The sequence below is a fragment of the Chinchilla lanigera genome, unplaced genomic scaffold (assembly GCF_000276665.1).
Source record: "Chinchilla lanigera isolate Chin_1 unplaced genomic scaffold, ChiLan1.0 scaffold00099, whole genome shotgun sequence".
Taxonomy (NCBI): Eukaryota; Metazoa; Chordata; class Mammalia; order Rodentia; family Chinchillidae; genus Chinchilla; species Chinchilla lanigera.
In genome coordinates, this window is record NW_004955500.1 from 4612757 (window position 1) to 4629147 (window position 16391).

Here is a 16391-nt window from a genome sequence, read left to right on the forward strand (position 1 = left end):
CTTTCCATCAGCACCGGAAATTTAGAGCTGATTGCGCTCGCCGTCATCAGCATCAGGACAGTCGTTTCCGAATAAGAACCCCTCTTGGAAAGGAAATGCGGCTGAGACCGTCCCCAACTATACATTTCATAAGCTGAATCATAGATTTATAGAATGTTGCCGCTGGAGGGAGCAGTTCAAACTCTTCACTTTATAAACGGAAAAAAATTAGGTTCAGGTGACGTTTATCTCTTACACTGTAACAAGCTTCAAGTAATTCCCATTATGTATAGTTACCGCTGCTCACGAGAGAAGACAGGGTCAAAGCGTGTGTTGTTGACGGGCTATAATCTAGTGTGAAAGCTGCAACTTAGATAAAAATAGATGCTCATTGGGGCTGGGGATTTAGCTCAGTGGCAAAGCGCCTGCCTGGCAAGCGCAAGGTCGTGAGTTCGGTTCCCGGTACCAGAGAAAAAAAACAAAAAAAAAAGAATCTAAATTTATTCTTAGCAACTATAAATTGGAAGCCGTCTTAACATACAAAGCTCAACAAAGAAGCATGTCCTGGATCCCTGGCACTTACAGGCACCCATGAAACTTTTCTTGCCTGGGCTCTGTGCTCTAAAGCCCAAGACCAGCCCCGGAAGCAGCGTTACGGCCTGGCATCGTCAGATGCCGAGACCCCTGCGCTTGGTCATGGCGGAGAACAGTTTGGCGTTCATGCTTGTATTTTCAAAAGCTGTTACTTAAAACACGGCACGTGTTGTGTGTCCGTTTGAAATTATTAACAAAAATATGCAATTACAAGGAAGAAGGCTGTGGTTGCAGACTAATTTAACTAAATGAACCCTAAGATTTATTGGCAGATCGGGAGAAAAGGAATCACATCGGTGTGATCCCCTGTTCAACTGAAGTTTTTTTTTTTTTTGGTACGGGGAATCGAACTCTTGCCAGGCAGGCGCTCGTGCTGCTGAACTATCTCCCCGGCTCTCACCAGAACTTTTTTATCCATCAGGAAGAAGAGCGCATCCCCTTCACCACCTGTGGGAAGTGCATCCGGATAACTCTCTGCGCCAGCGCTGTCTTTTTCTGGGTAAGAAGCGGCCGCAACTATTTTTTGAGTAATTTAAAAGTTACTGTATGAAAATGTTTTCAAGATGGGATTTTAAACACCAAGGAAATAAAAAGCCACGCCGGGCACTCTGTGGTCTCAGAAAGCGCAGGAGAGCAGGAGAGTGCTGTCTCCAGAGAGCCACCCCGTCACCCCCCGCCCCCCCCCCCGCCCCCCCCAGCTCTTCTGGCTTTGAGATGCCGTCCCTGTTCACCGCGCATCTCCCGAGTTTAAATCAAGCCAGGGGCTCAGGATTTTCCAGTTTCTGGTAAAGAAACTAAACGGGAAGCATTAACAACCTGAAAATTTTGCAGCAGCAGCAACCAAGATAAAATGTCTAGGGACAGCCTTTGCTCAAAGATGAGGAGCACTGAAAAATTAAAAATCCGTAAAAATTACTCAGAGGTATAAAAAGAAACCTCAAATGACGTTATATGCAAGGAGACTATTTCTGAATGACTTTAGTTAAAACAACATCTTTAAAATGCTAGAATTTAGTTTTGGTTTACTAATGAAATCATTAGTAAGATAATTTAATGAGATTTTGGATCAAGAACCACGAGATAGGAGGTCAGATTAGAGAACAAGACACTAGAAATAGGTTCTGATATAATAATTTAGAGTAAGAGAGGCGAGGAGGCGTTCTATGTACACAGAACGAGTGAAAATTATTTGGCCAGTTCTGTTTCTTTGTTTGGTTTTTTGGTGGCCAGGTTTAACATTTATTAAAGATAGGAAGAGAAACAGGTATATTGTGCAGAGTGAGTATGGTCCAGGGGAGGAGCACAGCAGCCAGCTGGCCAAGTTCGATGGCACACACCTGTAATCCTAGCAGTTGGGAAGCTGAGGCAGGAGATTGCACATTCCAGGCAATTCTAGGATACACAGAAGGCACAAGGTCAGCCTGAACTACATACTGAGACCTTATCTTAAAAAGCTGGGGAAAAAAAGATTATTCCACAGATGGCAGTGGATACAGAGTGGAGTACTTGTTAGCCAGTGGGAGAAGAAAATAAAGGTTAAACCCGTACTTTCATTCACCACACTCTAATAAATTCCCAAAACATTTTTTAAAAAATGTTAAATCATAAAGTAGAAATACTGTACTAATGAATGCACAGGGTCTAGTAATAGATGGACAGAGGAAAATATTTAAATGCTTTGATAGTGTGAGGTTAAACAAAACACTAGAAGAAAATATTGGTTAATAAAAGTTTGATACCTTTGGAACATAGATTCCAGACCACTTACACAACACCACCAGAAATCACAGTAGCAAAGGAGACAGAGAATGTAATTGGGCCTTTACAGAAGGAAAAAAAGTGACAAATAAGCACAAGAAAAGTCAGACCTCAATAGTAACCCAGTCGGGTGCGCATTAAAATGCGGTCCTGCTTTTCACCGTTCTGCTCTTCTGCTAGGGATCGGGGTCTATTCTCACCCCAGCCTTCCTAGAAAGCAGTTTGGTGACTTGTATTAAGAGTTCAAAAATACTGATATCCTTTAACGCACTCACTTTAGAAACTTTTAATCAACAAATATTTCAGTGCGAATAAAGGTAAAATTTCATCATGGCTGTTTTGCACAGCATCTTACACACACGCTCACACGTATGTGCACATGTATATTCCAGCCAGAATGTCCCACGTCAGACCCAGATACAGCCTGGTGAAGTTGTACACAGGAAAATATTTCATGACGTAAAAATGCTGTCCTTTACAATTCGTTTCAAGAAGGATAAAAATACGTAAAGTGGTTTTAAATAGGCAAGTAATACATAGTTGTGAAAGCAGTATGCTTGTGTGTAAATAGGTGAGTTTTCCTATTTTTTAATATTTTATTTGTTACAGTTAAATATTTCAACTGTAGGTGACAAAAATCAATTTGTGTAGACAAGGGGAAAAAAAGGGAGAGGGTGGGATTTATTGGTTCTGAAAGCTGAAAGTTCTAGATCTGAGCTATACCTTTGGTTCAGGTTTGCCGCTGCAGCTTAAATAACATTGAGGTCTGTGTTGCAGTCTGTTATCATTCTGCCTCAGGTGTCTTCCCAACATGGTGGGTGAAGGTACTGCCCTATGGTAGCAAAGTGACTGCAGCATTCTGGATCTCACCGCATATCTAAGCAAAAGGAAGTCCTGCCTCATGCCTCCCTTTATGATAAAGGAAGCGTCTTTTCTCCTAGGCGCTAACAGATAGCTCCTTACATCTCATTGGCTCTGACTGCTGAAGCCAGTGGGGTGAGAGACCTTATTTGTCTCAAACCAATCAGGATCTGCTGTCATTGGGCAATCCCTCTCCGAATCCAGAGCTGAAAATAGAGGGCTTACACCCGCCGCACGCACTGCCCAAAATAGTATCTGAGCTCTTCTAGGATAAGGAACAGATCCAGTCCAGCAAAACCAACCAGCATCCATTACAGAGTACTCTGAAAACTTCTGCAGTGAGACCATGCTAAAATTATGTCCCAGCAAGCAGATAGAATCAGACCAGTGAAAACCCTGGAGAACAAAGGCGTTCATGTTTCTGTGAAGAAATGTCGATCCAGCACCCTGAAGAGGCATAGAAACTTAGAAAGTTTGTGAAAGCTCCGGAATGCATTAGAATTTATTCCACAAGCCCCCCTGGAGACTGTGCCTTGTAGAGGTCACCGTGCCCTTAGAGTTGTGGGGGATCCCAGCCCTTTTACTGCCAGCTGCTTAATCGTAAGCAAATTGCTTACCGTCTTAGCTTCTGCTGTCTCATCTATAAAAGATACCGTCTACCTCACAGGCCTGTTAGGAGGATTCAACAGTATATATGTGCTGAGGTGAACGATAAGCATTTAAAGAGTGCTATGATAGTCACTTAAATAGTGGTGCAATTTTTAGAATTATGCTCTATTTAAATGCCCTGCCAGTGTGTGGGAGAGCCGGTTGGTGCATTCTCTGCTTTTTCTCAGCCTTAGCAATTTTTACAAACATCCTGATTCGTTTCACAAGTGAACTGTGAAGGGAGGGAGGAAGTGAGCAGGATCACAGGGAAATAGAATGCCTTTGTAAGATTGCTTACTAAGTAAGGAAAATGTTTTTTAACACTGGTCGCCATACATAGTGCTTTTCCTGTGCCTAGACTTGTGTTTTTACCTGTAGTCATCTGTTGTACCCACCACAGTTGTTTGAATTATATTTATGCCCATTGTACAGGTGGGAGAGTTGAGGTCCCGGTGGTTAATTTACTTAAGCTCCTACAGCTCATGGCAGAGTGCAGATTCCCATGCAGGAGTCTGGCTCCAGGCCTGTCCCGGAGTAATCGCTCCTTTCCCTCCACTGGTGACAAGTGACCTCTCTCTCTGTGACTGTCAAGCGTGTGACGTGACTTGCTTGGTCCTGTCTTGTGGCTGTCCCCATGAGCAGTCAGACACACTGAGTTCGTGGCTCTTGAGTAAATCCAGGAAAGCTGGCAGAGGAAAAGCGGTGTAAAGTTGCCTGTCCGATAGCGTCCACTCCCGTATATGGAATAAGAGGAGATCTGTGGCACCTTTAATGCACGCTGCTCAGTGTGCAGAGAAAAGCTGCAGGTAGACCCCTGCCAGGTGCACTGCTTCACATTCCCCCCCCCCCAATGCTGGGGCTGTACGCTTAGAGACACGGAGGATGGGTGAGACGAACCTTGTGGACATGCAGGTGTGCATGGTTGCCAGTGTGAGATCTTGAGATCTGAGCGTGGCAAGCCCAGGAAGGTTTTGTCAGCAGAGACCGTTAGCCCAGGGCACTTCTGAGCAGCTTCATGGCCCGCTCAGCACCTCATCGCTGCAGGATTAAGAGAAAAGCTAGCACCTCCTAACTCTCTAGCCAGTCACAGGTTTCCTGCTGGAGGGGATCGTATCTCCTTAATGGGCATAAAACCCCCAAATTCTAACCTAAACCATTCAGTACTTGTAGCAGGGAGGCTTTCATTAGCCTTGTAGTCACAGACTCTTTTCCCCTTGTTCCGATTTACACTGTCTGGAGATACACTGTTTGTAATAGAAAGCGTAGGATTCCCATATGGATCCCTTCCCACAGTTGCCCTGTTGTAACACCTTACATTAGTGAGCTCAGCCTCCTCGGGCCTCCACCGGTCCTTTCCCTGTCTCGAGTCCGGTTTCGCCCCTCTTCCTGTAACGTTTACGTGAGATTTGCATCGCTTCTCGTATGCACCTTGTTCACTTAAGCACGGGACCAGTTTTTAACGGCAGAACTCCAATCATTGTGAGGCTCATGCTGCTGCGGTCACTGTGCTTTCAGATCCTCCTGATCATCGCTTCGGTGATCGGAATCATCGTCTACAGGCTGTCCGTGTTCATTGTGTTTTCCACAACCCTCCCCAAAAGCTTCAACGGGACAGACCCGATCCAGAAGTACCTGACCCCGCAGATGGCCACGTCCATCACCGCGTCCATCATCAGCTTCATCATCATCATGATTCTGAACACCATCTACGAAAAAGTGGCCATCATGATCACTAACTTCGGTAAAGAGCCGGCCCGAGCTTAGGCCGTTGTATATTCCTTAGGCATTTGCAGGACCTGGTAAAAGAGAGACTGCCTGCCTTTCAGCCACTTAAACTCCTGCAGGTTACAAGTTTGAGAGATTTCTGAGTGGAAACGTATTTTATCCAGCCTGTATCAGAAGTGAATTAGCTACAGCTTTGTCTGAGCGGAAGGGACAAAGCAACGACAGTGGTAATGTCCGAGCTCTGTGTAAACAGATTGGTGCTGAATAATATTTTCAGTTACATTAGATCATGTGCTCTGCTGTCAGAGCAAATACTCTCTTCGTTGCACGTAAGTGGGAGAGAGTCGTGGCTCAGGGACGGATGTGCTCCTCTGCTGAAGACAGGACCAGTGGTCGCACTGCTGCGTGTCTTCCCGTGTGCCGCTCATGTTAGTTCTCACCCCCTCTGGCTTTACCAGTGTTTCTCCTCCTGGTCTGTACCCAGGCAGCAGCTTGGTGACCGAGTGAAGTGCCTCCCACACGCATCTGGGTCACTCTCGGTGTGAACTTCTCAGTGGTCATCTGCAGACAGGACGAGTCAGAGTCCAAAATGGGAGGATGGCCTGTTCTATCTTCCCACATGCCTCTGGCCAGTGGCCCCTTCCTCAGCAAACCCACCTGAGTGTAGCTCAGGAAGATAAGAGAATATCAGCTAGCAGGCAGTTTAAAAATAGCTTTCGTGGTGCCTGTAATTCCAGCACTCGGGAGGCTGAGGCAGGAGGATCATTGTGAGTTCGAGACCAGCTGGGGCTACAAAGTGAGCTCAAGGCCAGCCTGAACTGCACAGTGAGACCCTGTCTCAAAAAAGACAAAAAAAAATCTTTTTCTGCCAATTTAGACCTAAGATCGTACATAGCCTAGGACTTGTCAATTTTAAGGAACAGTTGGAATATAGGTGTATATTTCTATGTACTTACACCTTTTGTGTATATATATTTGTTTTCACATGGGATATAGTCAAGTGGGAAAAGAACTTGAACAACAATATTTAGACTTGGAACTCACATATTGGCTATATTAAGGAACTGAAAACAGTGGAAGTGGAAACGGTGTGATTGTATTTTTTTTCAACATGTTAGCTCATGTATACGTGTCGGATTAAGATCTCAAAGCTATTCGCAAACTGTAGATCTCTCCCTTATTTTACCTACAGAGCTCCCAAGGACCCAGACTGATTATGAGAACAGCCTGACCATGAAGATGTTCCTGTTCCAATTTGTCAACTACTACTCCTCCTGCTTCTACATAGCGTTTTTCAAGGGCAAGTTTGTAGGCTATCCAGGAGACCCGGTGTACTGGCTGGGGAAGTACAGAAATGAAGAGGTACGGAAGCAGAGCTGCGTTCTCCTGACAGTTGAAGCTGCTTTGTGCTTTCTCTCACTTGCCTGATAAATCGTTTCCTCATTGTGTATTCTTTAGCTGTTTTTAGCCTAGACAGAACAAGTGTCAAAAATAAATAGATTTAATAACTGTATTTCTTGCTACACCCATCTAACACCTAAATGAGGTTTTCTTTTGAACATGCTAGTGCGACCCGGGGGGCTGCCTGCTTGAGCTGACGACCCAGCTGACGATCATCATGGGAGGAAAAGCAATCTGGAATAACATACAAGAAGTATTACTTCCGTGAGTATTAAATAGTCACTCCTGAGTGACAGGACGGGGCGCGGGTCAGCCCACCCATCCACGTGGTTTACCTTCATGGCCGCGTAGCTGTATGTCCACTCTACGCGGATCAGAATCTGTTATAATGACAGGCCTTCAGACAAGGTAGTCCAGCCAGCGGTTGAAGCGTATCTAGTATTAAACAGTTTTGTAAGGGCTGGGGATTTAGCTCAGCGGCAAAGCGCCTGCCTGGCAAGCGCAAGGTCGTGAGTTCGGTTCCCGGTACCGGAGAAAAACCAAAAAATAAATAAATAAACAAATAAACAGTTTTGTAAAACCTTCCTTATACTTACTGAAATCCCCACCTGCTGTAGCTGATGCTTCTTAAACTGCCATCGGCGCCAGCTAACCCCAGGCCTTTGAGAAGGCTCTTGTTACAGCTGTGACCTACATTACTTCTCACAGGGCCCTCCACCCTTCCCTTTCTGTGAGAGATTTATGTCAGTGGGAGTGATCTGTTGAATTCTTTGTGTGTGCCAGTCACTGCATTAAGCAATAGATAGTTTATACGTCGTGTCATATTTATAGTTTAATCTTCCGGACTATCCTTATCTCCCTTTGGCAATGACCATCTTTGATTTAAAGAGAGTAACTTACCTAAGTTCACACGGGCAGTGCGGGACTACCGTGTAAGTCAGCACCAGGAGCCCTGACTCCGAACCCATGCAAATTCTGCGGGTGTCCTGGGGCAGAGACGCAGCTCAGTGCTAGAGCACCTGCATGGGATCCATGTGGCCCTGGTTTTGATACGCAACACCACCCAAAAGTTTCTTTAATAAAAGGTTTTTGTGGGGGGGAATCCTAAGGCACAAGGATGCATGCATAATGTTTTAAGAGGTAATTGTCTAAAGTAATGACCACAAAAGTTTCGACGTACCGTTTTTTTCCCTTAAAAATGAGAATAAGAGCCAGACATAATGGCTTGCTCCTCTTATCCCAGTACTCTGGGAGGCTGAAGCAGGAGGATCACAAGTTTGAGCCCAGCCTGCATAACTTAGTGAGACCTTGTCTCAAAAAGGGGTGGGGGCTGGGGCTGTTGCTCAGTCGCGGAGCACCCAGTGTTTGATCCCCAACACTGCTCAGAAAAGCATAGGCTACACCTCAGACATCAGCTAAAATGCTACAGTCCTTTCAGATTTTACCTAAATCCCACCCCGTATCAAAGTGGAAAATCCAGTGCCATCTACATTTTCTGCAGATTGCATGAATCTTATTCTGTTAGTTTTCTGTTGCTGCTGTAACAAGTGTCCATAAATTTTTTTTTTTTTGTACCGGGAATCGAACTCAGGGCCTTGCACTTGCCAGGCAGGCGCTTATGCCACTGAGCTATATCCCTGGCCCAAGTGTCCATAAAATTAATGGGTTAAAACAACACAGAAGTATTGTCTCATGGTCCAGGAAGTCAGAAGTCTGAGCCAGACTTCACTGGGCTGACATCGAGGGGTTGGAGGGTAGTAGCCTGCCTTTCTGGAGGCTTTCAGGGGAAGCTGGTTGCCTCTTCTGGCTTCTACAGGCTGCCCACGTCCTTGGCTTGTGACCTCTCTTCTCCTTCTCAGACCCAGTCATGTTTCATGTCTCTGATTCTTCTGTAGCTCTCTCTCCTCTTCCACCTCTCTCTTCCTCTTTTAGTGAACCCCTCCCTGTTTTTCATTTTTTTTAAGATGGGGTCTCACTGTGTAGTGCAGGCTGGCCTTGAGCTCACTTTGTAGCTCAGGGTGGCCTCGAACTCACAGTGATTCTCCTGCCTCAGCCTCCCAGGTGCTGGGATTACAGGCGTGCGCCACCACACCCAGCTATTGATGACCCTCTTAATGTTGGATCCACACTGATTGCCCAGGATGCCGCCCTGTGTTAAAGTCAGCCAGTTAACAACCTTACTTCCCACCTGCCGTGAACCTGGCACACCCCCGCAATCTGTGGATTAGGAGGGGACCGTGCCTGGGTTGTCCGTTACTCAGTCTACCACCTATTTTTTCAGGGTAATTTCTGGCTCTGGGTTTTGCTGTCACGAACTTATCTTGTGTCTTTCCTCGTGTATCTGTACCCTTCTCTGTGCATGCCGGCCTAAGTGCAGATACGTAGAGCCCGGCTCCCTAAGTCCAGCACATGCGCACATGCACTTGTACTTGTGTTTTGCTGCTTGGGGCTTGAAGTCAGAAACTCAAGTTTATATTTCAAAATGAAAAATCCCCCTCTTTAAACTCTGAACCCCGCTGTGCAACTGGGGGTTAATTTTATGTTTGTCACCCTTCTCTCTCCAGCCTCCTGCCCCGTCTCCCCCGTCACACACAGCTCCTCTTCCTCCTCCTCCTGCCCCTTCGCCTCCCCCACCACCAGGTTTCTCTCTGCTTTATATGTAAAACAGAAGAAAGTCCAAACTCAGTCCCCATTCATTAAAAAGCATTTTCTGTGCCAGGTAGATTAATACTTGAACACGAAGGTTGTTATATCACATACTGTTATCTTCAGCGACGTTGCTCAGGTTACCAGGTGTAAGAGTGCCAGATTGATCAAACTGTTAAAGAGAATAAAAAACTAATAAGAAGAAACATTAGAGACGATACAGAGCTTCACTGGACAAGATGGTAGGAATTCACCAGTGGTTGTTACATTGCGTAGTGTGGTCTTCACACACAAACCCTGTGTCATTTTTAATCTTTTCCCTTCGTTTTGTTTTTGTCTGTGATGTGGGTGTTTTGCTATTCTTTTTTTTACTATTCTCTTTAAAACAGAGAAAAATAAATAAATAATTGAACACTACAGCTTGATAACTCATTCTTGGCAGTGAGCTATTTTCTCAGTTTGAAAAATTAAGAGGCGGGGGTATATATTTTTTAAACTAGCGTTGAGAGGTTAAGGACAAAGTGTAGCATCTGTGACCCATTCGTATTTTCATTTCAAGGAAGCCCATTGTGAACTTTGCCGGTAGATATTTCTGCTGTTGGCCTAAAGTGTTTCTGCTGGATGTTTTTTTTTTTTTTTTTTTTTTTTTTGTTTTTTTTCCGGTACCGGGAACCGAACTCACGACCTTGCACTTGCCAGGCAGGCGCTTTGCCACTGAGCTAAATCCCCAGCCCCTTCTGCTGGATGTTTTAAGTTCTCTTTCCCTTAGCTTGAAAGCTGGAAATGCTAAGTGTTCGCCGAACGCAAGTGGCTTGGGGTGCGGCTGCCTTGTGTCAGCTTGTTTCATGCTTGTTTTGTTTCATACAGAATTGTCCACGGTGATACAGCAGTTCCCCTTGCTGCCCAGAATGTCACCTATCCCCAAAATAAACAGGAGGGGAGAGAGAGGCTTGAGGGTCAATAGCTGTTTTCCTTCTAATATGTCAGAAGGAACATGGTGAGCTGTGTTTCACCAGAACTCTGCCTTCTCCATCCTTTGACGCGCTTGGGGCCAACGTCACGGGTGGGGATTCCCGGAACCAGGGAAGCCCCCGTCTGACACTTCGGCTTCCCTCAGGCGTTCCTCCTGCACCTGGACGGGCCCTGGCGTAGAGCAGGCCCTGGGCACAGACTGTTGATCAGACAAGTGCCACGTATGCTGCAAATACAAAATAGCAATGAATTCCAGAACTGTTAGACCCAGAGGACAATCTCAGCCCTTTGGCCTTTCCAGCTCCACTTAGTATTTTAATGGTTGAGTCATTCTTGGGAATTTGCTTTATACGGTACTTGACAAAGGGTTAGTACAATGCCTGTGTTAAGCAGAGAGAGAGAGAGAGAGAGTTTCATAATACTTTAAGGAAAAATAATGACCATCCAAAATGTGCATGGTGTGTATCCTTTGGTGTGTAGATGGTGGATAGCTATAATTTTCTTCTTATCTCCTCTATATTTTCCACAATGAACATGCACTGATATAATTAGAGAAATGAGCTGTCCTACAAGATGCCCTTTTTCAATATATGATCAGACAGTGAATGAGCCGCAGATACAGAGAGCCCTGAATACAGGTTTCCACTCACCCTTTTAAGTTCAAGAAGAGTGAGCTCACACATGCAATAGCTTCAGATAGTGAACAGTGCTTGGGTTTCCAAATTGTAAGTGGGAATACTGCAGAACGTTCTAAACAGAAATGGAGACTATCTTTAGTATGTAGAAAAATATGGTAAGGAAAAGACCAAGAGAATGTGAGGGTTGAGTACCTCACACTACACATAATAAGTATTTAGTAAGGGGCAACTTGTTCATATTGCAGTTATAGTAATAGGCACAGTTATGTTAACAGGCATTGAAAATTGCTGAGGAGTTCTAGACTTGGCCAGCAGAACAGATACCTGAGCTTGATTTTTTTTTTTTTTTAAATCCTATAGGTAGTTCTCAGGTACAGTCAAGATTGAGATTTCCTACTAGCCCAGTAGAAAACCAAAAGACCAAAGGCAACAGTGGATGTTATTTCTAATCCAGATGAGTGATTCAGCTCTGGAAATCTGATTAAGAAGCTCAGTCTATAGCTCTGCAAACAAAGCTAATGAGAAAGACCTCTCACATGGGCTGACTCGGGGAGGCAGAATAGGAGGAATGCGAAGCGCTAGAACAGCTGGTGATGCAGCGGGACGGAGGTTTCTTCCTGAATCCAAAGCGAGCGGAAGAGCACCTGCTCCTCTGCTTATGGAGAGGGTTCAAAGAGGCCGAGGCTGGCAGTGGGGAGGCAGGGCAAAAACTAAACGGACAGAAGCTAAGGCCAGTAACCTCAGGTTCAGGTGCTGTGAAGGGTGGTGGGCACGTGTGGTCCCTGGTGCCACCTGTGTCACGAGGCCCTGGGGTGGCAGTGGGACAGCAGGTTCTAGGACATTCCTCGGGTCTTTTGATTGCAGGATAGGGAGCTGCACTATTGACCAGCATTTTGTGTCTTTCTTGGAAACTGCAAAATGACAAGCATCGGTCCAGGCGGCCTAGTATCCCCGAGATCCCCAGGCTGAGACTCAGATGACACGGGCTTGTATGTTCGGTTGGCTTCGGCCAGAATCACCTGTGTACGTCAACCGCAAGCCTCATAGAGGGTACGGGTGTGTTTGGAAGTGTGGGATACCCTTTTAGCGGTTTTGAATTTAATCCCTGTAGCAGGCCTGGATAGCAGACATCTTATCACCCTGTTTTAACTTTGCCGAAGTAAAACAGCTAGTAAGCAGTAGAGCCTGGATGTAGATTCCGAGTCGTGGATGTTTGCGGGCCATCTCCTCCCCTGTCCTGCGGCTCTTGCCCTTCCCTGATGTCCGCAGCGAGAAAGCAGGAAAGACGGACGCCCAGCCGGGGGCACATCCGCAGGAAGAGCCCCGTAGTGGGAAGAGAAGGGAGCGGGGAGGGCGGCGGTGAGGAGCAGAGCCGTTGTAACCCTGGCCCAGGCCGGGCTGTGTGCGCGGGGACGTGTGCACGGCGGGGGAGGAGGAGGGTCTGTGTGGTGTTCTCCCGGGCCTGAGAGGGCTCCTGGTCCTCGCTGTCACATTCTGAAAGCCACGCAGACAGAACCGGCTGCAGCTTAGGCGGACGTCGTAGGTGTAGTTGACGTCGCTTGTTGTGCAGCTTCTGTGAGCTCCGCATGTTGTGAGCTCCGCATGCAAGCACAGACCGGCTGCTCCTGGAGGGGACGCTGGCTCTTCACGCTGGAGGTGCGCCGCTCCTGTCACTGCCAGCTCAGGTCCCTTTTCAGGGCAAGTTGCCTTCAAATGTGGAGAAATATTTATCAGAGCCGCAAGGGTTTGAGAGAGGAAAACGTGGCGTGTAAGAAGGCGGGCTGCTCCATGGAGGCAGGTCCGGGGTGCGCAGGGCTAGCCTTCCTGCGGGAGTGTCTCGCTTCTCCCATCCTTACTTTGTTCAGCTTACTACATTCAGCGGCCTCTTTCATGTCGCGGTGACACTGTTCTGCTCAGCACCCTCCCAGGCTCCTCACTTCCTTCAGCTAGAAGCGCCCGCGTCTGAACAGTGGCCAGCAGACTTGTTTGCCGGGAGCCGTGGACCACATGAACCTCCTATGGGGGGTGGGGCCCTACCTCGCCTCAGGCCCTTTGTAGTCGGTGTACCGCTTCCTGGAAGCTCTCGTCCGCAGCTCAGACCTTTTCTCCCCGCTCTTGTCGCTCAGTGAGGTCCCAGCCTTCCCTGTGCCCACATAGAAAGTGACTTTGCCCTGCGCTGGTACTCTGCACAGCACTTCAAACAAGTTCGTGTTCTGTGGCTTTATTTTGCTTATTTTGGTTGATGATGTTCATATTGGAAAGGACATTTTGATGGTAAAGAGGGAGTGTGAGAAAGTAAAATTCATCAAAAGAAAAGAAAATCTTGGGGGCTGGGGATTTAGCTCAGCGGCAAAAGCGCCTGCCTGGCAAGCGCAAGGTCGTGAGTTCGGTTCCCGGTAGCAGAGAAAAACCAAAAAAAGAAAAGAAAATCTTAAACATGGAGCTGCCCACATCCAAAAAAAATTAGCGGTAACAATTTTGACAAATCCAGGTATATAGCTGTAATTTTCAAAGCATGGAGGGGTAGGGGGGCACAAGTAAAAAGAAATTCAACATGTAAATATGAAATTAATTTCTGGGGAAGATTATAGGCTAAGCTTTGAGACGGCAACAAAATGATCTTTGACGATACTCTGATTTATAATTTGATGTTTTTGGCAGCTGGATCATGAATCTAATTGGACGTTATCGCAGAGTTTCTGGATCGGAAAACATAAGCCCACGGTGGGAACAGGATTACCATCTGCAGCCCATGGGAAAACTGGGATTGTTTTATGAGTATCTTGAAATGAGTAAGTTGCTAAGTAACATTTTCAGTGATATGAAATGTTGGAGCGTGTTTTAGAGTCCGAAAGCATCGCTTACAGAGCCAGGTGATCATTGAGTGTATTGAAATGGAGTATGTTTTTCTCCCCTGTATAAAATTTATAAGGTGGCCGTGTGTGCCTTATGTCGGTTGAAGCTAAGTATTTATTACTGAGTAGTGAAGTGGAATGTTCATCGAAGTACTTCTTCACCATGAAAACATGCTGATCCTGGGGTCTGAGGATGGGCTTAGTGTCTTTCTTCGGATATGGTTCAGCTTGGGCAGGAGCTCATGCGGGCACGCCTTGGTGCTTACAGCTCTGAACGTCACTTAAGAAAGCCTGCAGGAGTGTGCTGTTTGCCGGGGCTCACAGGCACCCACACCACACTCCTGCCTTGGGCGGCCTTTCGGCCAGTGGTTTCCACCCGCTTCCTTAAGCGGCCGAGGTAAGATTCAGCAAACGGGTCGCCTCATTGCCGGACACCTTTGCGCATTTGTGTATTACTTGCTTGGGTTCTGCTTCTCCTCAGTTTAATCTAATTTCGAGTTCTGTGGTGCTTTTCACATGGATCCCAAAGTAGATTTCCATAGAAAACTTCTCTATTATGCCTGACACACTTGTATCTAATAGACAGCTAACAATTTACATGTTTTGTACTTCTGCCCTTTCAGCTAACCATTGCATTGAATTACAGGTTTTTTAACCATAGGAGAATAGAAAAAGAGGTACAAAATTTTGTTTGAATGTATACGTAGGGATCTTTGTGTTTGCAAGGACACCCTTTGCAGTTCCTATTTACAAGTCTGCAGATGGAGATGGTTCTTATGAGGTAACATTCTATGTATAAAATAATTGCTTTCAGAAGTAGACCTTATGCGTGGAAGCACATCTTTCTTTGTTGAGTGAAAGGTTCATTTCAAGGCTCCTTTAGTCAGCAGTCCTCTGCGGCAGCCTGGGGTCTGCTTTGAAGTTCATTTCTGCTTGTTTTGTGATCAGGATTTATTAAGGGTGTAGTTACAGTACATGATGTAGAAGCTGTATTTTATTTATTTTCAAAAGGACTGCAAGATAATTACTCATTATTCCAAAAGGAGTCATAATTATAAAGATTTCTTATTGCAGCCTCTATCAACATTAATGACATCAGCCTGGTACAAAATGTTATTTTAGCTCCCGCCTCCCAAAAAAAAACTTGGGAAAAAGTTACAGTTGTTAAGTCAAATAAGTGACGTTGAAAAGAAAAGTTTTATAGTCATACTTTGGGGAGAAGTTGACCAGACTTTTACAGATTCATAGGTTTATTAAAACAGTTGTGAACGAAATAATTTGGCTTCATCCTACCCTGTCAGGAAAGATAGAATAACAACTGATATGGACAGATTTCTAGATGTACTAAATTGTTTTCCAATTATCCCGTTATTTTAGTGATCATTTAAAAAATTTCTTTCCTGAGAATCGGTCTGTTAGCGTTTATTCAATAGTAATGTGAAGTCTGGCTCTTGTCCTTGAAGCCTGTAAACGATAGAATTGCAAGTGCCTTTTGAATTATTTTTGTTCCTCTAAAAAGCAGCGATGCCCGCCATTGGGAGTGGTCTCCTACCGCACAGCGCCTTCATCCCGCCCCCGTTCACTAATGGCACCTCCTTCTCACTCTGCCTCCTGCTGCTCAAGGGAAGCATCTTCCTGCAGACGCCCCGAGCGCTCTGTCCTTGTCTAGGCCTTGCGCCAGCCGCCGCCCTTCTCCTTTCTTCTCACTTGACCAGTTCCTCCTGGGCCTTAGCAGACCCCCTAGCTGTCCGCATCATGGGGTGGCTCTTTCTCCTAGGCCTGAGAAGCTCCAGCCACCACAGTCCCACGGGCGCCCCCTCCGAGTCCTCTGAGTCTGTCACTCAGGAATATTTGAGTGACTCAGATCAGCTGTGCAACCATTCACTGATCTTATGCGCACGTTGCCCCGTCCGATGGTTTTCTCTGAGTGAAATCTGTATTAGTGAATTTCCCACCGTCCTTTGAATTATTTGAGTAACCCTCGGGCATGAGCCGGAATCACCCCCCAGAGTGTCGGTCCTGTTACGAGAACGTGGGCACCAAGCATCAGAGCAGTGCGTGTGTTGGTGTTAAATCTGAAAGCCGTAGACACCCCTTTGTCCCAGGAGCTTTGAGAGCTCGCTGCATCTCCCCGCGGGCAGGTGCCGTGCACGAGGTGCCCTGAAGCGGTGAAGTGGCCGTGTGCTGTCCGGGGCGCAGCCTCTTACACCCGTGCCATGCTCGCTGTCTGCTTCCAGGCTCCTTAAAAACCGCGGAAATGGGACCGTCCCATAGCACTGGCTCCATCTAACTTGAACGAACGCCAGTCCCGGCC

At 46.3% G+C, this 16391-nt stretch overlaps 1 protein-coding gene across 5 annotated transcripts in view; it reads left to right on the forward strand.

Annotated features, from left to right (window-relative positions):
• Window positions 1-16391, forward strand: part of Ano6 (anoctamin 6) — a 190321-nt gene that overhangs the window by 150443 nt on the left and 23487 nt on the right. For all 5 annotated transcript variants that reach the window (XM_005406593.2, XM_013505697.1, XM_013505696.1 and 2 more), the window contains 5 exons: window positions 995-1072; window positions 5356-5581; window positions 6758-6927; window positions 7133-7230; window positions 13884-14014. In XM_005406593.2, coding sequence (XP_005406650.1) covers window positions 995-1072; window positions 5356-5581; window positions 6758-6927; window positions 7133-7230; window positions 13884-14014 — 703 coding nt within the window. The remainder of the gene's footprint in view (window positions 1-994; window positions 1073-5355; window positions 5582-6757; window positions 6928-7132; window positions 7231-13883; window positions 14015-16391) is intronic.